At 44.2% G+C, this 26395-nt stretch overlaps 1 protein-coding gene, 2 long non-coding RNA genes and 1 pseudogene across 6 annotated transcripts in view; 2 read left to right on the top strand and 2 right to left on the bottom strand.

Moving 5' to 3' along the window:
- Positions 1-15765, bottom strand: part of timd4 (T cell immunoglobulin and mucin domain containing 4) — a 23531-nt gene extending 7766 nt beyond the window's left edge. Inside the window, exons 1-9 of one of the 3 annotated variants that reach the window (XM_044222967.1) lie at positions 15659-15765; positions 14737-14915; positions 14356-14518; positions 13129-13209; positions 12786-12865; positions 12538-12649; positions 12288-12321; positions 10132-10253; positions 9694-9820 (exon numbers count right to left, since the gene is read on the bottom strand). In XM_044222967.1, coding sequence (XP_044078902.1) covers positions 10169-10253; positions 12288-12321; positions 12538-12649; positions 12786-12865; positions 13129-13209; positions 14356-14518; positions 14737-14915; positions 15659-15728 — 804 coding nt within the window. In that variant the 5' untranslated portion in view covers positions 15729-15765 and the 3' untranslated portion in view covers positions 9694-9820; positions 10132-10168. Of the gene's footprint in view, positions 1-9693; positions 10254-12287; positions 12322-12537; positions 12650-12785; positions 12866-13128; positions 13210-14355; positions 14519-14736; positions 14916-15658 lie in introns of those variants that run through there. The other 2 variants (XM_044222966.1, XM_044222965.1) reach the window with 2 other exon arrangements.
- On the top strand, positions 12532-26395 carry LOC122888480. 2 transcript variants are annotated; one of them, XR_006380711.1, is made up of 4 exons: positions 12532-12670; positions 15666-15731; positions 19428-19532; positions 26066-26395. It is a non-coding gene; the product is annotated as an uncharacterized LOC122888480 (long non-coding RNA). The 2 variants fall into 2 exon arrangements; XR_006380710.1 differs by lacking the exon at positions 12532-12670 and having other exon boundaries at positions 15502-15731.
- Positions 19540-21922, top strand: LOC122888481. The gene is made up of 2 exons (XR_006380712.1): positions 19540-19873; positions 20807-21922. It is a non-coding gene; the product is annotated as an uncharacterized LOC122888481 (long non-coding RNA).
- Positions 21807-25873, bottom strand: LOC122888478 (annotated as a pseudogene).

Below are 26395 nucleotides of genomic sequence, written 5' to 3'. Positions count from 1 at the left end.
GACTCGTCTCTGGTCTCCCTGTGTGTGCGTTCCTCACTCACTGACTCGAGTCGCAGGCCGCTAAACCGGCGCCGTAAAGGCTGGAAAAGCTGCGCCGGTTAAAATAGAAACGCTCCATCAAAATTTAATCATTATCGGCAATTTATCGATATTCTCTACAGCAGACGGGGGAAAGAGAGCGTGCAGCAGCAGCATGACAGGGGCATCCCCCCGGTTAAAAATTAACAAATCGCCTACTGCTTAACGACATAAATTACATTTTAGCTCTAATTCAGTGTGGTCGTGCTCTGAATTAAAGCCTGCGTCATTATATAGGAAAATGATTTTGCCTCGGCTCGTTGCCTCTTCTAATGTAAGAACAGGAAGTGGAGATTTATTTTAAAATGAAGACACTTGTTTGAGGATGCGGTGTTGAGGAAACTGTAGATTCAGATTCAAGAGTTTATTGTCATTTCTTTCATACAGATGAAACAAATATCTTCTCAGCAGTAATTCGCGATCGGCTAGTTTGTTTGTGTTGTTGTGTGACTTAGGTGTTTTAACACACGTACAATGTAAAACGGAAAATTACTGTTTTTGCAAAGGAGTCTGGTGGTGGCTTTGGAGAGAGCGATATAAGGCTTACATTGATATAGATTTTTTTTGGGTGGCTAAAATACGTTTTGTTGCTTCCCAGCAGTGCATTGTTTAGCTTCTGTGCTGGTCCTGTCTGCTTCTCCAAACTGGGGGCACGCCGAACGCTGTCTAAAGATTGTAGATCTGTTTTATTTAAAGCTTCAGTACTTTCAATACTATCAAATGTATAATTAATTAATTAGCCAATCATATGCTAATCAGGTACTTAACAGTGATGAGGGCGGTGCAGCCAGAAAACAATAGGCCTGATTACTGATTACTGGGCCATCGTGGAAACAAAAGAAGGTCAGTTTCAGGTGAAACTAGGCAGGTAAACAGCAGACACTCAGGAAGACTCCTCCCTGAGGGCGGGGCTTAAGCAACACAGAGTAGCCAAAATTTCTGAGTTCTCAGACCATTTTCACATTTGAGAATGAGAATCGGATGGGAGCCGAAACGTCTTGATTCTGAAAACAGCGTCCAGATGACTACGACTGAAACCTTTTCTATGAAATAACAGAGATCGTATCGTCATAAATATATGGTATCAAAAAAGCATCAAAGTTTTGATACTTTGGACAACCTTACGTGTTTGTGTGTATTTGTGTCTTACTCCTCAGACACACTGGTAAGTAGCAGACAGGTATTTGTAGGTGCCTGGACAGGGGTCTCCTGCCAGCGCCTTGGATGGCTGGATTTTACATGTTGACTTCTTGTTACATCTAGAAAAAAAAGGGCAGAATGGGAAAAACTTTTCATCAATCTGCTGCATTTTCCCTTGCAATTGTTTACCTGTCTATCTTGTCTTACCTTTCGGCCAAAATGCTGGTGACATCTTCTGTACAGGTCAAGCTTTGATTTTTACTCTCCAGATTTTTGTTCCAACAAAACTCTTCACTTTGACGACCATAAGTGGCTGACTGCACCTGGATCGTTGTCCCCTTAGCTGCGGAGAGACAGAAACACAAAGAGCACAATAGATATATGTGGCATGATGAGAGACAATGAGGCACATTCATGTATGCCTTGGCACATGACCTAGAGTGTGAGCAGGAATTAGTAACTTACGACATTTTATCGTCTTGCTCTGTCCCTCACAGATCACCGGTGAGTAAGTAGCTGGAGATTTTTCAGGGTGAGATTTTCCTTTGCAACATTTTCCTTTGCAGTGACGTTTGCCTTTGCAGCAGCGTTTACCTTTGTGAGGACACTTAACTGTACGTACAGTTCTGCAACAACATTTGGCTATGCAACAACATTTGCCTACGCCAGAGTGTGTTCCGGGACGTTTAGGTCCGCCAGGAAGTTTAGGTCTGCCGGGAAGTTTAGGTCTGCCAGGAAGTTTAGGTCTGCCAGGAAGTTTAGGTCTGCCGGGAAGTTTAGGTCTGCCGGGAAGTTTAGGTCTGCCAGGACGTTTTGATTTGCTGGGCTGTTTGCCGGGAGGTGCAGGTTTTCCAGGTACTTGAGGTTGTGCAGGTTTTCCAGGTACTTCAGGTTGTGCAGGAGGTGCACAATTTTCAGGTACTTCAGGTTGTGACGCAGGTGCAAGTTTTCCAGGTACTTCAGGTTGTGCAGGAGGTGCACAATTTTCAGGTACTTCAGGTTGTGCAGGATTTTCAGGTACTTCGGGTTGTGCAGGAGGTGCAGGTTTTTGAGGTACTTGGGGTTGTGCAGGAGGTGCAGGTTTTTCAGGTACTTGGGGTTGTGCAGGAGGTGCAGGTTTTTCAGGTACTTCAGGTTGTGAGGGAGGTGCAGGTTTTCCAGGTACTTGGGGTTGTGCAGGAGCTGCAGGTTTTTCAGGTACTTGGGGTTGTGCAGGAGGTGCAGGTTTTTCAGGTACTTGGGGTTGTGCAGGAGGTGCAGGTTCTTCAGGTACTTCGGGTTGTGAGGGAGGTGCAGGTTTTCCAGGTACTTGGGGTTGTGCAGGAGGTGCAGGTTTTCCAGGTACTTGAGGTTGTGCAGGAGGTGCAGGATTTCCAGGTACTTGGGGTTGTGCAGGAGCTGCAGGTTTTCCAGGTACTTCAGGTTGTGCAGGAGGTGCACAATTTTCAGGTACTTCAGGTTGTGACGCAGGTGCAAGTTTTCCAGGTACTTCAGGTTGTGCAGGAGGTGCACAATTTTCAGGTACTTCAGGTTGTGCAGGATTTTCAGGTACTTCGGGTTGTGCAGGAGGTGCAGGTTTTTGAGGTACTTGGGGTTGTGCAGGAGGTGCAGGTTTTTCAGGTACTTGGGGTTGTGCAGGAGGTGCAGGTTTTTCAGGTACTTCAGGTTGTGAGGGAGGTGCAGGTTTTCCAGGTACTTGGGGTTGTGCAGGAGCTGCAGGTTTTTCAGGTACTTGGGGTTGTGCAGGAGGTGCAGGTTTTCAGGTACTTGGGGTTGTGCAGGAGGTGCAGGTTTTTCAGGTACTTCGGGTTGTGAGGAGGTGCAGGTTTTCCAGGTACTTGGGGTTGTGCAGGAGGTGCAGGTTTTCCAGGTACTTGAGGTTGTGCAGGAGGTGCAGGATTTCCAGGTACTTGGGGTTGTGCAGGAGCTGCAGGTTTTCCAGGTACTTCAGGTTGTGCAGGAGGTGCACAATTTTCAGGTACTTCAGGTTGTGACGCAGGTGCAAGTTTTCCAGGTACTTCAGGTTGTGCAGGAGGTGCAGGTTTTCCAGGTACTTGGGGTTGTGAGGGAGGTGCAGGTTTTCCAGGTACTTGGGGTTGTGCAGGATTTTCAGGTACTTCGGGTTGTGCAGGAGGTGCAGGTTTTTGAGGTACTTGGGGTTGTGCAGGAGGTGCAGGTTTTTCAGGTACTTGGGGTTGTGCAGGAGGTGCAGGGTTTTCAGGTACTTCAGGTTGTGAGGGAGGTGCAGGTTTTCCAGGTACTTGGGGTTGTGCAGGAGGTGCAGGTTGTTCAGGTACTTGGGGTTGTGCAGGAGGTGCAGGTTTTTCAGGTACTTGGGGTTGTGAGGGAGGTGCAGGTTTTTCAGGTACTTCGGGTTGTGAGGAGGTGCAGGTTTTCCAGGTACTTGGGGTTGTGCAGGAGGTGCAGGTTTTCAGGTACTTGGGGTTGTGCAGGAGGTGCAGGTTTTCCAGGTACTTGGGGTTGTGCAGAAGGTGCAGGTTTTTCAGGTACTTGGGGTTGAGCAGGAGGTGCAGTTTTTTCAGGTACTTGGGGTTGTGAGGAGGTGCAGGTTTTCCAGGTACTTGGGGTTGTGCAGGAGCTGCAGGTTTTCAGGTACTTCAGGTTGGAGGAGGTGCAGGTTTTCCAGGTACTTGGGGTTGTGCAGGAGCTGCAGGTTTTTCAGGTACTTGGGGTTGTGCAGGAGGTGCAGGTTTTTCAGGTACTTGGGGTTGTGCAGGAGGTGCAGGTTTTTCAGGTACTTGGGGTTGTGAGGAGGTGCAGGTTTTCCAGGTACTTGGGGTTGTGCAGGAGGTGCAGGTTTTCCAGGTACTTGAGGTTGTGCAGGAGGTGCAGGATTTCCAGGTACTTGGGGTTGTGCAGGAGCTGCAGGTTTTCCAGGTACTTCAGGTTGTGCAGGAGGTGCACAATTTTTCAGGTACTTCAGGTTGTGACGCAGGTGCAAGTTTTCCAGGTACTTCAGGTTGTGCAGGAGGTGCAGGTTTTCCAGGTACTTGGGGTTGTGAGGGAGGTGCAGGTTTTCCAGGTACTTGGGGCAGGTTTTTCAGGTACTTCAGGTTGTGAGGGAGGTGCAGGTTTTCCAGGTACTTGGGGTTGTGCAGGAGGTGCAGGTTTTTCAGGTACTTGGGGTTGTGCAGGAGGTGCAGGTTTTTCAGGTACTTGGGGTTGTGAGGGAGGTGCAGGTTTTTCAGGTACTTCGGGTTGTGAGGGAGGTGCAGGTTTTCCAGGTACTTGGGGTTGTGCAGGAGGTGCAGGTTTTTCAGGTACTTGGGGTTGTGCAGGAGGTGCAGGTTTTCCAGGTACTTGGGGTTGTGCAGAAGGTGCAGGTTTTTCAGGTACTTGGGGTTGAGCAGGAGGTGCAGTTTTTTCAGGTACTTGGGGTTGTGAGGGAGGTGCAGGTTTTCCAGGTACTTGGGGTTGTGCAGGAGCTGCAGGTTTTTCAGGTACTTCAGGTTGTGCGGGAGGTGCAGGTTTTTCAGGTACTTCAGGTTGTGAGGGAGGTGCAGGTTTTCCAGGTACTTGGGGTTGTGAGGGAGGTGCAGGTTTTCCAGGTACTTGGGGTTGAGCAGGAGGTGCAGGTTTTTCAGGTACTTGGGGTTGTGAGGGAGGTGCAGGTTTTCCAGGTACTTGGGGTTGTGCAGGAGGTGCAGGTTTTCCAGGTACTTCAGGTTGTGAGGGAGGTGCAGGTTTTCCAGGTACTTGGGGTTGTGAGGGAGGTGCAGGTTTTCCAGGTACTTGGGGTTGTGCAGGAGGTGCAGGTTTTCCAGGTACTTGGGGTTGTGAGGGAGGTGCAAGTTTTCCAGGTACTTGGGGTTGTGCAGGAGGTGCAGGTTTTCCAGGTACTTGGGGTTGTGCAGGAGGTGCAGGTTTTTCAGGTACATCAGGTTGTGAGGGAGGTGCAGGTTTTCCAGGTACTTGGGGTTGTGAGGGAGGTGCAGGTTTTCCAGGTACTTGGGGTTGTGCAGGAGGTGCAGGTTTTCCAGGTACTTGGGGTTGTGCAGGAGGTGCAGGTTTTCCAGGTACTTGGGGTTGTGCAGGAGGTGCAGGTTCTTCAGGTACTTCAGGTTGTGAGGGAGGTGCAGGTTTTCCAGGTACTTGGGGTTGTGCAGGAGGTGCAGGTCTTGTGGGTACTTGAATTTCTGAATGACATGTGAGTGTTGTAGGTGGTTCAGGTTGTCCTGGAGGTTTAGACGGTGCTTTTATAAAACTGAAAAGGGAGACAGAGGGAGAATTTTAACTTTGTTTAGAAGGTAGGAGGTTCTTTCCTCCTGCTCTCTCTGTCATCACTATTTTTAGATGTCTTTGGTGGAATGTGGATGTTGACGGAGGGACGGTGAGACAGACGATGAGCGAGACATAAAGCTATCGAGAGGCAATAACGAGAAAGAAATACTGAAAATATAGAGATAAGAGTGAGCAGTTGTAAATGTCTTCTGACCTCTCTTCACTGTCTTCTTCACTTTCTTTGTCGTCATCTTCATCCTCTTTTCCTCCTTGTTTGCATTTCCCACATTCTCCCTCTTCTGATTCTTCTGATGACGATGAGTCTGAGGTGTCTGCACAGCAACGAGGAGGAACAGCAACATTAATCAAGCTCTGAAGTTATTTTACTCTATTTCAGTTCATTTAATGATCTGGCACTTTTGTATTCATCTGATACAGTCAGTGTGGGCCACATAGAAAGATGTTTTAGAATCTCTGGAGCTTCCCTCATATAAAGCTAAAAGCCTAAAAGAATATATTGTATACAAGCAATGAAATCACTGGAAATGAAGCAACAAACTGGTGCTGATTTTGTTGAAGTTTCATTAAAGGTCAGGGTAACTTCTGTGATATTGCTCTGCTAGCTACCCCTGAGTGCAGTTTTATATGATATGATGATCTGTTTTATTGTCACTAAACATTTTCATTACTCTTCATCACATACTTTATTTTGATAGGTATTCGCAAAAATGCCTATCAATAGTATTTAGAGAGGTAATATCTGAATACAGGGTCACACATTTTGGCAGCTGTATACCAAAAACTGTGACCTTGTATTCAGATATTAGATACAGAGAGATTTTCATAGCTGTGATATCACAAAGCTTAGTGTGTAGGTCTGTCTGTAGAACAGTAACACCTGAACACCTCACCTGACAATATGTTTGTCTTTTTTATGTAGTTTATCCTCTAATGTCACAGAGTGAGTGTGTGTCAGGGTTCAAATGCATTTTTTGAATTTGTGAAGAGGCTGTGCGGAGTGTTAAGTTACTCTTTAATGGTTTACCTTGTGGGGACCTGCTTTTTGCCGAGTCCCCGTAACGTGACAAAGTGAACATATGTCCCCACATGTCAGTAATGTAAGAACATACATGTGACATATTTTGTTCTTACCTGATGCTACGAGTCCGATGGACAGCACTGAAACACACACAGATAGTTTTAACACGCTATAATAACACTTTTAATAACTGTGACACTAATGCAGCATTCCTATCACTGTACACACAGATCAATACACAGTTCAATAAAAAAAATATTAAAAAGCTTCTCTAATGTGAGGATTTTCTGGTTTTCTTACTCTGCCATGAATTTCTTTAGGTTTTGATCGGACTAAACAAGACATCTGTAAACGTCTCCATGGGCTCTGGGACATTTTGATGGGCATTTTTCACAATTTGCTGACATTTACAGACATACCAATTAATTGAATAATCAAGAAAATCATCAGTAGATTACTCTAACGATTTATTAGATTATTTCTAATGATAATTGTTTGTTGCAGAAAAATCTGAAAAATCCATTTTAATATTTATTTTCAGAAAGTCAAACAGTCCCTGTGAGGACAAATTGTTCGAAACTTCAGATTTAATTGAGATGTGTGGTCATATTTGGACCAAACTTACTCAAAATGGTATTAAAAATGATTCTGGTTTAAGATTACCTAACCTGAAGTCAGTTTTTGGGAGATAATGCATCAGTGAAGTCAGCGTTTAAAATATTAATTTCTTAAATGGAGTTCTGAATGTTAAGTTCTTAACTCACATACAAGCTTCTGCCTGTTTTTAACATTTAATTCTGAGAAACAGAGATATAATTTCTATGGAGATATGTCTTATTAATGCTGCAGATGAAGAGAGTACTCACAGGCCACCAGGGTGAACTTGAGTGAAACCATGTGTGCAGGTCTGCAGTCGGCTCTGCAGGCTTGCAGCTGCTTGGCTGGTTGGATGACTGAAAACTTTCTCTCCAAAGAAAGTGAGGTCTCCTCTTAATCAACTAAAACATTTATACACTGTAAACTGGCACTGACTCAGGCTGTTTGATTAAGAACACACCTTACTGAGATCACATGACACTTGCATCTAGTGGGTTGATGATGAAGTTCATGAGTCAGTTTGCCTCAAACACTCAGATCTTATTTTAATATTAAGATTATCATTTCTACAAATGATTCATCCGCCGTTGTCATTCGTGGAAATGAATTAATCCTTCAGCCTCCCTTAAAACGATAAAACTGACTTGAGAACAGTGTTTACTGACCCAATACAATGCCAACTTTAACCTCCTAAACTCTTGGGTGTTCTCCTTAAATTTCTCCTTAACTGTCTTTAAATTGCTAATAAAAAAACAAATTTCTCCGCACCGTCTGGCAGGATCTCATCTCTGTTCTGTAGCATCTTGTTCCAGCTCTTCATTGAAGCTCCATGATGTGAAATATTTGAACCCAAGACTTTTCATGGCTTTCCACTGAAATGGAAATATATCTACATGTCTGCAGCATCACACACATATCTGTAATCTTTTGGAAATCTCCACTAGAATCTAATAGAAAGTTTTGTGGATTTGGGAAATGTGGACAGACAATAACATGAGAACTATACACTGATCTCTGAACTGATATCAAAGTTCATTTTAATTCGATATATTGAGAACACTCTGCAGATCATCTACTGCGGAGATTTCAGTCTCCTTTTCATTCATTCATTTCATCTAAACATCAGGATCAGGCGACAGGAAGACTCTGAGTTGGTTTCTCATCTTCACGGTTCTTCAGATACAGTAATGGGACTTTTAGTTCCTAGTTTAGTTCCTTTGGTTCCATAGTTCCTGAAACCTTTTGGTCGAAAAGGGCTGATTGATGTTTCCGGGGCGGCTGTAGTGAGCAGAAAGCTTCTCGGTGAAGTGTCACCACACTGCAGTCGGCCATGTTCACTCAGTCAGTCTTGTTACTAACTGTGTCGCTGAGTCAGCTCCTGTTCGTTCACCTGTAGAGTCCAAAAAAAGGCTGAAGAGACGATCTAGAGATGTTGAGATCGTCAATGAAAGATTTGACAACTTGGAACCGGATCCAAAATGGAACCAGCTATCGAACACATCCCTATTCAGTGGTCAACAACACCGCCACCTGAAACTGGTAATAAAAATACTTTCTACAGTCTCTGATCACTGATCACCTCTGAACCCTGCTGAGGCATTAATTAGTCCTTCGGTAAACTTCTGAAGTGAACTGGTTCCATATTTACAGATTCTTCTACAAATGTATTCTTTCTTTACAGACTGTGATAAAAGTTTACAAACGGATGATTTAGTGAGTCTGGCATCAAGGTGTGTGCCAGGTGCCGCAGCGAGCCAGGAGCTACCTGGGAAACAAAGAGAGAAAAGAAAGAAAAACTAGTAAAGACTAAACATAAGCGTACTGATTCTGGATCAGCCTGTTTTGGGTCTTGGTCTCCTGTTTGACATGAAGTTCAACATCAAGGCAACGATCGACAGTAGCAGAGTGTTTGTGTTGTAGCAGCGCCCTCCCCTCAGGCTTCTCCACGCATGGAGGTGAACACACACTCCAGGCTGCAACTGTCTTAAACAAACTGTTCGAACACAGCCAGCCGCTAGCAGCTAATACATGACAAACACCGCCTCGGAGTCAGAGTCAGAGTCAGAGGAGGACAGTTTGTAATGACGGTGGAGACGTGACCCAAAGAAGAAGCTTTGTGTGATTGGCATGTTTCCAGAAGTGCAGACCGGATTTCCATATGTAACAGAACCAGAGAGGCTCGGCCTAGTCAAGTCCTGACCTGAATCCTATTGAGATGCTGTGGCGTGACCTTAAAAAGGCAGTTCATGCTCGAAAACCCTCCAATGTGGCTGAATTACAACAATTCTGCAAAGATGAGTGGGCCAAAACTCCTCCACAGCGCTGTAAAAGACTCACTGCAAGTTATCGCAAACGCTTGATTGCAGTTGTTGCTGCTAAGGGTGGAGCAACCAGTTATTAGGTTTAGGGGGCAATCACTTTTTCACACAGGGCCATGTAGGTTTGGATTTAGTTTTCCCTTAATAACAACCTTCATTTAAAAACTGCATTTTGTGTTTACTTGTGTTATCTTTGACTGATATTTAAATTTGTTTGATGATCTGAAACATTTAAGTGACAAACATGCAAAAATATAAGAAATCAGGAAGGAGCAAACACTTTTTCACACCATTGTATTTTCGATATTGTAAAATGTATTTCTCTGCAGCAGCTGCGGGTGTGATTCTGCAAACCAACAGAAAAAAGTTCTTAAATCTGTAAACAGCGTAATAAAACAGGTCTGCTGCTGTTACAGACGATCTCAGTAAACCGGGAATCTTTCAGAAGAAGGAAAGCATGCAGTCAGTTAACAGTTCGATCTCTGTGTCGTGTTGAAGATTTCAGTTTATTTTTTATTTAGTAATTTGTTTAATAACCTTTCTGTTTCCCCGCTGCACGTAGAACAGCATTTAAGATGAAAACTTGCCCCTATTGTTGAGTATTTTGCACACTGAATGAAATACGCTGTAAACCAGCGCAGGCTCAGCTCATGTAGCTTTATGGATAAGAGTTTGTGTGTAAAGTTTAATGTGCATTCTTTCTGTGTTTTGTAGAAAAACTGTTTATTTGTGGTCCAGGTGTGAACGAGGCTCTCTAGTCCAGAGTGTAGATGTTCTCCTGGACTGGTCTTCTCATCCGGATCTCGTAGATGATGTGAGGAGGTTCTTCAGAGGAGAAACTGGAGGAGAAAAGAATCGTCAGCAGCTCTGGTAGATGCCAAGATCAAATACTGTGCAGCTAAGTTTAGCATTTCATTAACTTTGTAGAGAAGTGAAACCAGGACATCCAGGTTCTGTCCCAGAAGTAAGAAAACCTCATACCTCAAAATCCTGCTAATAACTAAAGATCAGCCTTGAAACAACAGCAGCTAACGAGACATTTTACTACCAGCTGTCATCATGCAGATCCAGAGCCCACGTTAACGGAAGCTGGAAATGGAGTCAGACGGGTCTGAGATACGTAGAAACATTTGCAACTCTTGAGGACATGTCTCCACTTCATCATCTTTCCACTGCGATTAATATGCAGTCGCACCGCCTCGAAAAGCTGCTTTGTGTTCAGCATGAACACCCTTTAACCGGAACATAATGATGGGAGGTGGAGGTGAAGAAAACCATGACGTGAAGAGCTGAAGTCTCCATCAGGAGACATCAGAGTGCACGTTTGCTTCCATGACTACAAAATGTCTTTAATTAAACCTTCAGGACATTTCAGCAATTGTGGATTCAATCATTCGCAGCTCCAAAGACGTCCAGGCATCTCATTTCAAACTGAGCTACAAGTTTAGGAACAATCCAAGTCCAGGTTGCTTCACTTCTCAGCTTATATAAACACAATATTTGCTTCTTGAATGATAATAAACTGAATATCTGGTCAGACACGCGATCTGTCAGCTTTTTAACGATTAATCAGCTACGAATAAAATCATCTGCAGACTAATCCATGATAAAGATGATCATTAGTTGTAGCCCTATACCATAGCAACCACCTAGCAACCAACAGAAACACCCGACCCTCCCGTTACCACTGACTTCCAGAGCCCCAACAATCACTAATCAAACACAGAACATTCGAATACAGACCGAACTTGAACTTGTAGTCACGGAAAGTACCGAAACGTTTACGTATAAGAGTTTTAATAGTTAACTTGATGAGAGGATAATAAATGTGTTTGTCACAGGACATTTTGCAAATACCGCCATCTTGGATTTTGACGAGCCAATGATGCAGGTGCAGGATGCATTGTGGGATAATTTAGGAGCATCGCAGCAAACGCCGTCTGAGACAGAGACGCACGGAAAGTTGGTAGTTATATTCCCGCCACAGACTGATCGATGATCGTCAATAAATCCCCGACAGCCGACGTGTCACCAAAATCCATCAAAACTCAAAATAAAACAGAAGGTCTGTAACTTCAGGTTTGTCCCTGTGCAGCTGCTGCACTGACAATAACGCAGCTGTTATGACTTTGTACTGCAGAGACAACTGTCTAATTATAATACACTGATGTCAGTCAGTTAATAAATTATATCATTGCAATTTTAAAATAGTTCATTATTAATTAATAAGTGAATGAGTTCATATCTGTTCAAATGCTTCTGGACAAACGATGTTTTTGGTTGCAAAGGCGACACAAAGACTTTTCATCTGTTGTAGAAACACTGCTAACAGCCGCCTGATATTAAAATATCTTATTTATTATTAATAGCTTTCTATTATTACCTTTTTCATTTCTGATTGTAGTTGTATGGTGGTGATTATAATATAATATATAATATAATATAACAATGGTTATATAGAATGAATGTAATAATAAGAAAAATAAGGAATGATATTTACATTGTTTACAATGTGCTACATTAATTTAAATCACAGTAACTGCATGATTATTACGATTATTATGGTTATACTTTCACCCTTTTTGCACCAATATAATAATAATAATAATAATGATAATTCAGATGTCTTTCTATCAGCCTGGGATGGGATGTTACACTCAGATCCTGTTTTATCCTCCAACTTCTTCATTCCCGACCCGTCCAGCTCTCAAAGCCGTCCGTCTGCTTTCCGTTCATCCCGTTTCTCCGTTAGTCTCTCTGGTTCAGACAGCGTTTGCTGCGATGCTTCCAAACTATCCCACAATGCATCCTGCGTCCTGCGTCATTGGCTCGTTAAAATCCAAGATGTGCGAATCGGTCTATGTTAAACTCACCAGCCGGTCTTTAAGGCTCTTCTGTGTATTCCACCTGGAGAAGAAAATAAGATTTACATTAGAAACTTATCAAAAGTACAGACTCAGTGTGTTTCGATTAAACGCTTGAATCATATTTAGTTTACAAACTGCACTGCAGTTCGAAGCAAAGCACAATAATAACAAATATTCTGGTTTATATTGTCTCCATATTACGCGAATAAACGCTGGTATGGAGACGCTGTATGAAGGATAAGAAGACAGAACGTACGTTTGAAGGCCAGAAAGAGAAAAACTGCCGCCAAGATCAACAACACGCTGAGGGAGAGAGAGAGGACGGGAACGTTGATCTGAAGGGAGAGAGAGGGGAGAGAGTCCTCCACCTGACGCACAGAGAGAGAGAGGTTTGAATTTAAAGTTATTATCCTTAAAGTCAAACATGTTGTTGCTAATCTGATAGATGCTAACATGCTAACGCCAACATATCGGCCTGTTTGGGAACCAACTGTGGTTACTCACAGTGACGGTGTCGGAGCGCAGCAGGGTGGAGTTCCTCCTCAGAAGGTCCAGCTGAGACGACAGCAGGGTTTTCCAGTTTGCTACACGGAGACAGACAGCACACTAACATTACTGCTGAACAGTGTTCATCAGGCGTCTCAGAATCAAGACAGGAGGGATTCTGACTAAAAACATGACGACCTCAAACTCAGAACCAGTTGATAACCAGCTTCATGATGCCGGTTATCCAGTATCCACTGTTGAAACCAGGTAACCCAAAGAGAGCCAGACTAAGTTGAACCTCTGTGTCATGTGACCTGTCTGATCAACCAGCAGGTGGATCTGAGGCTGAACATCGTCTCACCTGTGGAGGTCGACGGCTCCGTGACTCGATTGGTCGTCGCTGCCGTGGTTGTCGTTGGAGGAGGAGAGCTGGTGACCGGAGCTGAGAAGGAACAAACAGATTGAACGGCAGTCAGATGAACTCTGAGTTAATAAGATTACAGTTCTGAGATTACGGCTGGTTTTAATGTTCCAGCGAATTGAGGCGAATTCGTGTTCGCGAGAGTTGAAAATGTTTCAGCTTGAGTGAAACATTTGCGTGTATCCTGGAGCTTTGTGCGTCTACTTCGTAAACAGAGACCAGACGAGTTAAAAAAAGGTTAACCAAAAGCTAGCTCTGGAAGTTAGCCATATCAGTAAATTATTATGTGCGCGGGCAGCCAACAGGAAGTCAGCCGGTTCAGTCAGATGAAGTCTGTTTTGCTCATGCGAGAAAGCCTGAGCATCGTTTTCGGTGAATGCAACTTTCGTTGGAATGAATGGGGCGCCATTTTTCTTAATACATCCATGCTAAACACAGAGTGCAGCTGAGGCTGATGGGAGCGCCAGCAGCTCTGCAGGTGTTTGCTCAGAAACCAAAGTGTCGGACACGTTAACGTGTCGACCTGATGGTGGCGCTAGATGGAAAGTCAGAGGATCAGCAGAGTTATTACAGTTCATCCTGAGGGGAGCATGAACGATGAAGCACGTCTCATCACAGTCCAATTTCAGTCTGGACCAGAGTGGTGGACCGACCACTGAGCCACAACTCTAACGTCTCTAAAACCTTAAAGGACAGGTTCACAATACTTCAAGTCTGTCTTACAACAATAGTCTCATATAAACATTAAAACAGGGTTTTCTTGCTGTTCATACTTAAAAGATCCCCACTCTAGATCTAGAAATTTGGTCTAAAGTTAATATGAGGCTTCGGCCGTCACAGTTCGACAGATCAACAGTTCTGCTCCTTTTGGTGCAGAACTCCGTCTCTGAGTTTCCCTGACTGCGTCGTCCTGCTGAGCTGCAGTGGACGGACACAGAGAGGGAGTTTGATTTGTCTTGATTTGTCTCAGTCAGGCTGCTGAAGCCTCATATTAACTTCAGATAAACTGTGGATTGTGTCCTCCATCACTGGAAGTGCAGTAAGAGGGGATCGCTTCAACAAGAGGAAAGATCACAGCAAGAGGAACCTGTTTCAGTGTTCATTGGACACCTGAATATTGTCTTCAGGTAGACTGTCCTTTAACTGTAGTGGTAAAGTGTCGCTCACCTTTGACCACTCTCAGGTTCATGATCACCTTCTTGTCGTTGAAGAGCCCGTCGATGTCCACCCTGCAGCAGTACGGCCCGCTGTCCGTCCGCCTCACGTTCAGGATGTCCAGGTCCATCTGTCCGTCCAGGACGTCCCCCGTCAGCTGGTACCGGTCCGCCACCTGCAGCACCAGGGTCAGGGTTAGATCACAGTCACTTTGGACACGTCTGATGATGCAGGAACTGTCCATTCACGTGTCAGTCAATGTTCTCTTGGTTTGTTAGTAAAAAGTCAGTGTGAACATGATTCGGACCAGAACTAAAAGACAACACAGATCCTTTTCATCTTCGGTCCACGTGAACCGAACTGCAGCAAAGTCACCGTGATGTTCAGCCTGACCTTGGAGACGACGCCGTTCTCGTCCGTCTGCACCAGGATGTTGTTGCACCAGAAGGTCCCACAGCCGCGGCCCCAGCAGACCCGACTCAGACCGAACCGCTTCACAGAGTACTGACAGGACAGAGAGGCCACGCCCCCCTCCGTCACTTTAAAGGAGGAAACAGACGAAAAGTGTCCACCTGCAGCAAAGAGACAGAGACAGAGAGACACACAGAGACAGAGACACAGAGAGACACAGAGACAGAGACACAGAGAGACACAGAGACACACAGACACAGAGACACACGGAGACAGAGAGACACAGAGGCAGAGACACACAGAGACACAGAGACACAGAGACACACAGAGACACAGAGACACACAGAGACAGAGAGACACACGGAGACAGAGACACACAGAGGAGAGAGAGAGACACAGAGACACAGAGACAGAGAGACACACAGAGACAGAGACACAGAGAGACACAGAGACAGAGACACAGAGAGACACAGAGACACAGAGACACAGAGACACACAGAGAGACACAGAGACACACAGAGACACACAGAGAGACACAGAGACAGAGAGACACAGAGACACACAGAGACACACAGAGAGACACAGAGACAGAGAGACACACGGAGACAGAGACACACAGACACACAGAGACAGAGAGACACAGAGAGACAGAGACACACGGAGACAGAGACACACGGAGACAGAGACAGAGAGAGACACACAGAGACACAGAGACAAAAAGACACATGGAGACATGGAGACACAGAGACACACGGAGACATCATCATGACTGAATGAAGATGAAGGTGGTTCTTCATCTCCGAGTCAAAACAAACAGCCCTGAGAGATCAGATTACTTTAGAGCTCAGAGTTTGTGTTGTGATGTCAGCAGTTTGTGTTGTGATGTCATCAGTTTGTGTCTCACCTGACAGTACGAAGAGGACAACGATGAAGATCTGAGGCGTTCGACGGCAGCGAGGCGAGACGGCGGCCATCCTGTGAGTGTGTGTGTGTGTGTGTGTTCATTGTCCAGTTAGACAACAACAACACAGTGTGGCTCTGTGACGGAGCTGGGGGGGGGGAGGGGCCGGGGCTCCGAGGGAGGGGCGAGAGACACACTGTGTTTCTGTGTGTGTGTGTGTGTGTGTGTGTGTGTGTGTGTGTGTGTGTGTGTGTGTGTGTGTGACAAGTCTCTCAGTCTTCATTGATTGGCTCATATTCAGTGGGGGGAAAGTATTACTTTGAGGTACTTGTACATATTAAGATTTTAAATTCAAACCATATGAACAGTTTGTAAAACTTGATGCTTTGTTCAGAGCACAACAGAGTTTATTATTATAATTATAATTATTTTGTTTTTAAAGTGACCAGAACAGAAAGAATATTCCAACCTGTTTTTAACGCCAATGAACTTGTTTCAAGTATTTTCTAAAATAATTAATAATTCTCAAACGCAAACGGTCTCTTTCTTGTTTCAAGCTACGTATATATACATATATATATATATATATATATATATATATATATATCTATATACATATATATAGATATATATATAGATATATACAGCAGTGTGCAAAAGTGTTTGCCCACTTCCTGATTTCTTATTTTTTTGCATGTTTGTCACTTAAATGTTTCAGATCATCAAACAAATGTAAATATTAGTCAACGATAACACAAGTAAACACAAAATGCAGTTTTTAAATGAAGGTTGTTATTATTAAGGAAAACTAAATCCTAAACCTACATGGCCCTGTGTGAAAAGTGATTGCCCCTAAACCTAATAACTGGTTGCTCCATCCTTAGCAGCAACAACTGCAATCAAGCGTTTGTGATAACTTGCAGTGAGTCTTTTACAGCGCTGTGGAGGAATTTGGCCCACTCATCTGTGCAGAATTGTTGTAATTCAGCCACATTGGAGGGTTTTCGAGCATGAACTGCCTTTTTAAGGTCATGCCACAGCATCTCAACAGGATTCAGGTCAGGACTTTGACCAGGCCACTCCAAAGTCATGCAAAAAAAATAAGAAATCAGGAAGGGGCAAACCCTTTTGCACACCACTGTATATAATAAGCCTTTTTTGCACTTTTACATTTGATACTTTAAGTACTATAACTTTGTGGCTGATAAATGTTGGACATTTCATCCTGGGACTGAAATGTTTCCTAATGTGCAACAGTAGTTTACAGGCTACTTAAATAAACCTGTAATTAACCCATTAAACCCTTAAACGTGAACTTCAGAGCAGACTGATGAACAGCGGAAAGGTTTGGGGTTTCACTTGGGGTCTGTTAAAGATCAAATTTATGAAGATCATTCCACCTTAATCTGACTGTGAAAGGTTTGGGAGTCTCCTGATGAAAGTAAAGAAAAACAGAAATAAAACAATTTTAAAAGCACGAACAGTCGAGGATGAACGCAGTGTGTTTCCACTGATGGAAGGAAATAATGAGGACAGAAGGACTTTGTCTCCGTAACACACACACACACACACTGTGTGGAGACGTCGCAGACGCACAAAGGACTCATTATTCACATCAAATATTTATTTTCTTCACTTTGTCTGTTTCTCCCCAAACTGACAATCTGAGAAGCTTTTAATTTGAACTAAATAACTAAAACGTGTTCAAATTTGAGGAAAAATCTTTAAACAACATTCCCACATGGCAGCCACAATGACTCGATGAATTTAGATTTTCAACGCAGAAAACATATCGAGAGAAATGCAAAAAGAATTGTATTAATGAGCACGAATGATATTTTCTGTTGCAAGATGTTCGCTAATGACAAGACGGATGTCTCTGTGGTGAGAAAAGGAAATTAAATAAAGATATAAAGACTTGCTGGATGTAGCTTAGGAAAGAATATCTGGCAGCAGGAGGAAGTGAAAAGACCTTTGAATCCATCATAAAATCAGTAAAATGAACAAATTCAAAAGTATAAAACTCTTGAGCTGAACATGAAGGAGTTAATGTGGATGAACTGAAAAAAAGCTCCACAGAAACATCTGTTCTCCACTCTCACATTACTAACGCTGATGTTAGTGCATAAAAACTAAAGACAATATTGATCCAGAGGACAAATATTAAAGATGAAACAGTTTCCGGAACCAGAGGCAGCGAAGCTGCAGGAAGGTGTTTGAGCTGATCAGCGACTCGCAGCAGAGACACCAGTTTACTGTCTGACCGAAGCTGGAAATCAGTAGATAAAACTGGGCAACAAGTCCAAGTTCAGGGTTTCACCATGTTAGCAGAGTGGACGCCTGCTTGCCTGCCTGCCTGCCTGCCTGCCTGTCTGCCTGTCTGCCTGCCTGCCTGTCTGTCTGCCTGTTCACCTGCCTGCCTGCCTGCCTGCCTGTCTGCCTGCCTGCCTGCCTGTCTGTCTGCCTGCCTGCCTGTCTGTCTGCCTGCCTGCCCTGCCTGCCTGCCTGCCTGCCTGCCCTGCCTGCCTGCCTCTGCCTGTCTGCCTGCCTGCCTGCCTGCCTGCCTGCCTGTTCCTGCCTGCCTGCCTGCCTGCCTGTCTGCCTGCCTGCCTGCCTGTCTGTCTGCCTGTCTGCCTGTCTGCCTGCCTGTCTGTCTGCCTGCCTGCCTCTGCCTGCCTGCCTGTCTGCCTGTCTGCCTGCCTGCCTGTCTGTCTGCCTGTTCACCTGCCTGCCTGCCTGCCTGCCTGTCTGCCTGCCTGCCTGCCTGCCTGCCTGCCTGCCTGCCTGCCTGCCTGCCTGTCTGCCTGCCTGCCTGCCTGCCTGCCTGCCTGCCTGCCTGCCTGCCTGTCTGCCTGTCTGCCTGTCTGCCTGTCTGCCTGCCTGCCTGCCTGCCTGCCTGCCTGCCTGCCTGCCTGCCTGCCTGCTGTCTGCTGCCTGTCTGCCTGTCTGCCTGCCTGTCTGTCTGCCTGCCTGCCTGTCTGCCTGCCTGCCTGCCTGTCTGTCTGCCTGTCTGCCTGTCTGCCTGCCTGTCTGTCTGCCTGCCTGCCTGCCTGCCTGCCTGCCTGTCTGTCTGCCTGTCTGCCTGTCTGCCTGCCTGTCTGTCTGCCTGCCTGCCTGTCTGCCTGTCTGCCTGTCTGCCTGCCTGTCTGCCTGCCTGCCTGCCTGTCTGCCTGCCTCTGTCTGCCTGCCTGTCTGTCCTCCGCTTTGGTTCAGACTGAAACATCTCAGCAGCTGTTGTGTCCAACACTTTGGTTTCTGACCAAATACCTGCAGAACTGATGACGTTCCCATCAGCCTCAGCTGGACTTACTTTACTTCAAACTATCTAATTACTCATAATGTAAAATGACCCCTTACAGAGTGTTTTATTGTTTTATAGTATATTATATTATTGGATTATTATTATTGATGCATTAACATGTAAACAGCATGTTCGTGTAGTTGGTCGGCTCGGAGCTCATTTTAATCAACTCCTGTTAGCTTAATCTTTAACTATGAATAATATTTAATGAAGTGACCACATGTTTTCTTTGTTAAATCTTAATATGCAAAGTAACTACAGCTGTCAGATAAATATAGTGGAGAAGAAGTATAAGGAGGCATAAAATGTACAGTACAAGTACCTCCAACTGTACTTTCCACCACTGAGCTGTTAGTGTGAGTTTGGATTAAAGACAAACTGATGATGAATTCAGGACAAATGATCAATAATAATCCAAACTACTTTTGTGTTGCAGGCCGAACATGTTGATGTTGTTTGTTTCCTCCACAGAGTCGGAGATCAGTCAGATAATGAGTCGTGCTGCCACCTGCTGGTACTCACTGGAGGATTAGACTCACTCTGTGTAATGGAACAAGGAAATATTAAGTGATCCAGGTAGCATGTTAAGATGCAGCGCTGCAGGAAGTACTCAGATACTTTACTTCAGTAAAAGTACTAATACCACACTGTACAAATACTATGTATGAAAGTATGTAAGTATATTCAGGAAAAGGTACTTAAAGTATTAAAGCAGTAAAATGTCCTGCTGTTGGCTTCAGACTCAGATTCAGATGATGAAATGGGGCCTAACAGGGCTGTGAGTCTCTATAAAGTAGAACCCAGCATCATCATGGAAGAGTGTCCACTGCAGTGGCTGTCACCTCATGCAGGGGTCCATCTACAGCTGCCTGCACTGGCTTGCCAATATCTGGCCACCCCTGCCACTTCTGTCCCTTGTGAGTAGAGCCCAACCGATACTGGATTTCTGGGGCCCATGCAGATACCGATATTAGGGTAAGAATTCGATATAAAAGTCAATATCCATATATTGTATATAAATATGCCGACATTCTTTATATATATTGTTGTATATAAATATGTATATAAACTTGTGACAAAGATATGTAATGGAGGCAGGATATTTTACAGCTTAACAATGAACTTTAGTCACACATCAGTGCACTGAAACAGTTATCTTCACAGATATTTTGTGGGAATTTAATAATTTAAAGAATGTAGAAACAATGTATATATATATTGAACTTAATGATGAATTTATTTTCAAAAATAACTTTAATGTAATAAGTGAAGTCACTGGCTTAATGATGAATATAAAAGATATATCAAAAATAACTTTAATGTAATAAGTGAAGTCACTGGCAAAACGTCTGATGTCCTCTCTACTAAACCACGTATTCTCTACTCTAACAAGCTATGAGATTTATGCCGCATGCTGTTCCAAACCAGTATTTCAATGGACTGAACTCCAATCAGAAATGTTCTTTCTTATTAAAACATCTTATCTTTAGCAATATTTCGCTGTTAATGTATAACAGTCACAAACATTAACTTCGTGGTTCGCTGCTGCTGAGTTCAGAGGTGAACAGCGCTTCTGCTATTAACGTTCAGGGGAAACTTGCAACTATCCTGTGGAAAAACATACTTTTGAATTCTAAATTTTGGAAATGCAGCAACTGGAAGTGTTCGGTTTGGAGGGCGTACCAAACTCTGAGTCCTGAACAAAAGAGTTTAGTGTGAATACATTTAACAGTACCGTTACACTTATTAATGTTAGAACATATAGGCAGAAACGAGTATGATAAGCATGAGTGGCATGACTGTTGTCACAGGAGTGTAAAATATGGTGACGTTGTTTATTTACTTTCCAGCATCTCAACAGCTCGGTAACAACGTAGCGTGAAGTCAACACCAGACCCAAACTACCGCCTCACCGTCGTCTGCTGAGCTGCAGAATGATGAAGAGATGCTCTGATGCTAACCTTTCAGTCTGCTACGTTACTGACTGTACTGACAAACTATAGCTGGCTAGCTGCCTCACTAACACAGCAAACACATGTGATAAGCATGAGTGACGTGGCAGTGGAAGAAGTATTCAGATCTTTTACTTAAGTAAAAGTATCAATATGACACTGAAAATACTCCATTAGAAGTTAATTATTTCCATAATTGTTCTTACTGAAACATTTCAGATTTTTCAGAAACCAAGCTGCTGAAAATAATTTTTTTAAACGTATTTATTCATTTTTACATCATTAATTAATTTTTTCTTGGGATTGGGTGGGGAACAAGGGCGAAATGCTTCACATTTGATGTACAGATTTATTTTTCTTATGTAAATCCCACATTCTCATGACTACCACGTATTTTCATGTACCATTAATATGTTGGAAATAAAAACAATTGTTAGCAAAGTTTTATTTCTCACCCTTTACACGGCAGTGAGAACGTTCCTAAACAAATTTTAACACCCCTTTTCCACAGCAGTTGGCTGGCAAAGACATACAGATACCAGCTTGACAGAGACCACCACTTTGGCATTACTGGGAAATGCAACTTTAATTAGTAAAAACTGAACTGAAGGCCAAACTCTAGAATCAGAATCAGAATCAGAAATACTTCATTGATCCCTGAGGTGAAACTCTTTCGTTACAGCAGCTCACTGTCATGTCAGTGCACACAGGAACAGAAGCACTAAGCAAAAAATATAATACACTATAAAACAGGGTAGAATCGCCCCTGGTTACCACAAACGTCAAAGAATCAAATGGTTTGTAGAGCTTATATTAAAACTCTTAAAATGAATAAACCAACACCAGTTGGATTGATATTACTTTAAATGCACAATAAAAAAACATGATTTATTAAAACAGAGATTATATTAACCCTTCAATTATCACTGCTGTAAAAAGAAAAAGAAAACAATGAAGACATGTTTTTTTGGAAAGGCCAAACTTGTGTTTCAGTATACAAAACAATATATGAAACAACCACAGACTCCCTTAATTTAGCTGTTCAACTTTCTCCAGTGGTGAGGAATAGTCGGGCCACAATTCGTTAACAAGCGTTTCAGCTTCAGGGAAGTCATCAAAAGTGTAAATACGATTGATTTGAACCTCTCCTCGACTACAGAACTTAAGGTTCTCTCTCAGTCGGTCACCATCAAAGTTCAGCACCTAAAACAGAAAAGAACAGAAGAAGATGACGAGCAGAACAACTGCAGGGTCTTTGCAGAAGGCTGTGAGGATGCAGGGCTGGATTGTTAGCAGCCATGCTAAGTGCTAACTCAGATTACCATTAACGTTAGATACAGTATAATACAGAATCTCTTACAGTAGAATTCAGGACTATAAAGGAAATTTCTGTCTATATTCTAACAGTCAGGATCTACTTCTGTACTGCAGTAACACATGTAACTGTCATTTCAACTGATTTTTCTTTGTGTGTAAAATTATCTTAAAATTTTCCAAATATTTATCGACAGTCATCTTGCACACTTCACATAAACTAAACAAAAGAAACACACGATGTGGCAGGAAGGTTCAGACAGGATGGGGCCTCTCGTCATTTCCAGCAGGAATAAAATACTGAAGCTGACAGCAACCAAGCTCCAGGGTCCGGTTTGCACACAACCTTCACTACGCTAGCTTAGTGCAAACTCTCCGCTCTGCGCTGCAGGTTTCAGGTTTCTTTGCCGGTGGCGTTACGATTGGCTTTGGAACTTGTGACGTCCCAAAGCTAGCTTCCAGGAGTCCGTCTGAATCTCAGATTTTAGGGAAGAGTACAGACATCTCCCCCTCCAGCAGAGGAATGTGAAAACACCTCTAGCGAGAAACTCTGCACAGACACGAGTCAGTAAAGTCAAGCGCTGACATTTTAGGGGACTTAAACATAAACATCTAGGATTTGCATACTTAATTGCTTTATAAATTAATTCGATTTTTGGTTGTGGGACAGCGGTTTGCATCAATTCAGTAGAATGATCCATGTATACATTAGCTTAAGTTGATTTAAATATAACAACATAGTGAATAATCATTATAATAATGAGGGGAATCAGGAAATCGGGAATTGTTGTACCTCAACCTCCGAAATTACACCAATTAAAATAGGTTGTGGTTATGCTTTCTATATCCCACATTGGAGCTTGATGTGGCTACAACTAAAAGGCTCTTTCTAGTTCCCACATCTATTATTCATGTATGGGTAGAAAATGCACATTTACTTTTGATGCGACACAACCATAATATCGATTATACGTCGTCCACACGGTGGATCGTCTGAATTATTCACGGACAAGTGTTTTGGCAAGTTTTGCATTACACCCGCCATCGATGGGGGGTATTGATGGAGAAGAAAACACCCGAGTAGAGTAACACAATCATGTGTAATACTCATCAGCACACTTCCCATGACTTATTATTACTGCAGACATTTTTTCCTAAAGTAAAGACACTTCTAATGCTCGTTGCATGTTAGTTTGCCAAGCAACTAAATATTGCATTAGAACAGTGACATTAAATAATCATACACAGTAATAAAGACGACTGAATCTTCTGACACTGCTATTAACTCTCAAAACAGAAGCAGTCTGGCCTTACATTACTGCTTTTAAGTGAGGAGCTAGGACGTGGGAGCTGGGAGGTCAGAGGTCAGGCTGAGAGGTGGGAGGTCAGGCTGAGAGGTGGGAGGTGGGAGCTGAGAGGTGGGAGGTGGGAGGTCAGAGGTCAGGCTGAGAGGTGGGAGGTCAGAGGTCAGGCTGAGAGCTGGGAGGTGGGAGCTGAGAGGTGGAAGGTCAGGCTGAGAGGTGGGAGGTCAGGCTGTGAGCTGAGAGGTGGGAGCTGGGAGGTGGGAGGTCAGGCTGAGAGGTGGGAGGTCAGGCTGAGAGGTGAGAGGTGGGAGCTGGGAGGTGGGAGGTCAGGCTGAGAGCTGGGAGGTGGGAGCTGAGAGGTGGGAGGTGGGAGGTCAGAGGTCAGGCTGAGAGGTGGGAGGTCAGAGGTCAGGCTGAGAGCTGGGAGGTGGGAGCTGAGAGGTGGGAGGTCAGGCTGAGAGGTGGGAGGTCAGGCTGAGAGCTGAGAGGTGGGAGCTGGGAGGTGGGAGGTCAGGCTGAGAGGTGGGAGGTCAGGCTGAGAGGTGAGAGGTGGGAGCTGGGAGGTGGGAGGTCAGGCTGAGAGCTGAGAGGTGGGAGCTGGGAGGTGGGAGGTCAGGCTGAGAGGTGGGAGGTGGGAGCTGAGAGGTGGGAGCTGACAGGTAGGAGGTCAGGCTGAGAGGTGAGAGGTGGGAGAGTGATCCGTCATCAAGGCCTGAATCTACACAGAAACTGCAGATCTGCTTGGACAGAACAATCCAGTGTCATTTTCAGTTCTCTGCTAAAAAGGGTGAAGGTACCTGTTCGTCCACATGCAGAGCGACAGTGACATGATCCCAAACATAAAACTGAGGGTAAAACTCCACCCGCTCCACTTCCATCTGCTTTTCATCATGTCTCAGGACCAACTTATACCTGCCAAAAAAAACAGAGACAAAGAAAATATTTTCATCCTTTCACTCATTTCAGTTAGTCCAGTGTCTGTAATAACAGCAGGGAAGGTCAAGTGTCTGCAGTCACAAAGTCCCTAATACTTACTTGTGTGTCTCACACATGGCCTCAGGCCTCCAGAAGAAGCTGCCATCTTTGTAGGTGCAGACAGAGTTTGGGTCGTCAGTCAGCAAAGGATATTTAGAGAACTCCTCCTGATTGGCTGGGCTGTGGACCAGCACAACGTGCATCACTTCCTGTTTGTACAGTATGGTCTCATACACCCGCATGACGGGCAGATCGCCAGAGCAAAACTGGAGACAATAAAAGAGGTTTTAATGGAAAACTCACTGTAATTCATTCATCAAAGTCCCTGTAAATGTCCAGAAAGCATATAAGCTTTATTGACAAAATCACAATAATGAAAGCAATAAGACCACTTGTATTCTGACTTTCTATACAAATGTAACACCAAGAGTTGCCCAGCAGGTGTCGCCATTTTGTATCAAACGCTTCGAAAGCTTCGTCCCCCCATCACTAGCTGACAGACACAGTAAAGACAGTTAAGCTGCAGTATACTCCGTCAGACCGAATAGCTTCAGAAACACCCTCCCCACACACCTTTGCGATGTCGGACTGACTTTCCTCATTAGATCTATTTGAACTTCTCTCTCAGCTCTCTTTTTTCAGTCTTCACACAACTATTTCTGTCACTTTTCGTGTGAACAACCGAATTCAGCACGTCAGAACTGTCTGAAAATGTGCTCTGTTATCTCCACATTTAAACAATGTCATGTCTCCCCACCTCTCACTTTGATTTATTACTTTTGACACATCGTACAAACCAGTTGTGATCCAGCACAACCCGACCCTCAGTACCTGCTCGCTGTAGGCCCTCAGCAGCTCCTCCAGGGGCAAGGTGAAGCGGTACGAGCCCAGCCTGGAGGTCTTCTTGAAGGCCGAGAGGTAGTAAACTTCTCCAGGAAGCTCTGCTGCATCTGGGCCTGCTCCTCCGTCCGGTCTGGGTAGGTCGTCTCCAGGAGCCTCCTCTCAGCTGACGCTATCTCATCGGGTCCCACAGCCAGACTCCACCACAGCAGAGATTCGTTGCCTGGGTTCTTGAAGCCATCATCCCTCCTGATGCCACGTAATCCATCTGCGTTTGTGTCGTGTTTCAGATGAGATACACGAAACTCTGGCTGGGGGGAAGCCGGGATGTTTTTTTTGTAGAGGTACTTGCTGGGCAAGTTTATTTTCTCAGCTTCCTCTCTCAAATCATTCAGCTTCAAATGCCGACCTTTAACAAATTGTTCTCCATATCTTCTGCTGTTTTTTCTTTTCTGCATGGTCAGATGAGGAATTATGTAGATTAAAGAGAGAAATTAAAAGTCTTCAGTCAGTAGTATCTGCTCTGTGTCCTCTGCTCTGGAGAGAAGTGATCTCTGGTCTCTAACAGCAGCATTTATAACAAATATAAACCACACCCAGTTGCTGTTCTAAAGAGATATGGCATTGTCCTGAGTGAAACTGTGAGTCATCATGTGGTGTAGGCAGACATGCAACATTCCACACACACATATTCCTAAACACACTTTAATCTCCTCACTTTCAGATGATCAGCTGTGTGTGCTGCTCCAGTCTGTCTTGAAGCAGCAGTGATGTTCGCTGTGTGACATGATGCTTCATGATGTGCTGCTCATATCGATGGACGAGGTAATCAACAATCAGACTCTAGTAAAACTAAGTCAGTTTAAAAAAAACTTCTCAAGTCAGAGTGAGAATCATTCTGCGGTAACGGGTTTCAGTGTCTGAGCTGTTCTCAGGAATCAAAAGTGAAAGCGGTGTAGTCCCTCATTCGTCCAGGAGTTTTCCATTGTAGAAAAGGTTTCAGTCGCAGTCATCTGGACACTGTTTTCAGAATCAAGACGTTTGGGAGGCCTAA

The sequence above is a fragment of the Siniperca chuatsi genome, linkage group LG14 (assembly GCF_020085105.1).
Source record: "Siniperca chuatsi isolate FFG_IHB_CAS linkage group LG14, ASM2008510v1, whole genome shotgun sequence".
NCBI classification, from domain to species: domain Eukaryota; kingdom Metazoa; phylum Chordata; class Actinopteri; order Centrarchiformes; family Sinipercidae; genus Siniperca; species Siniperca chuatsi.
The sequence above is the reverse complement of the archived record's forward strand: the minus strand, read 5'-3'. Positions and strand labels throughout refer to the sequence as shown.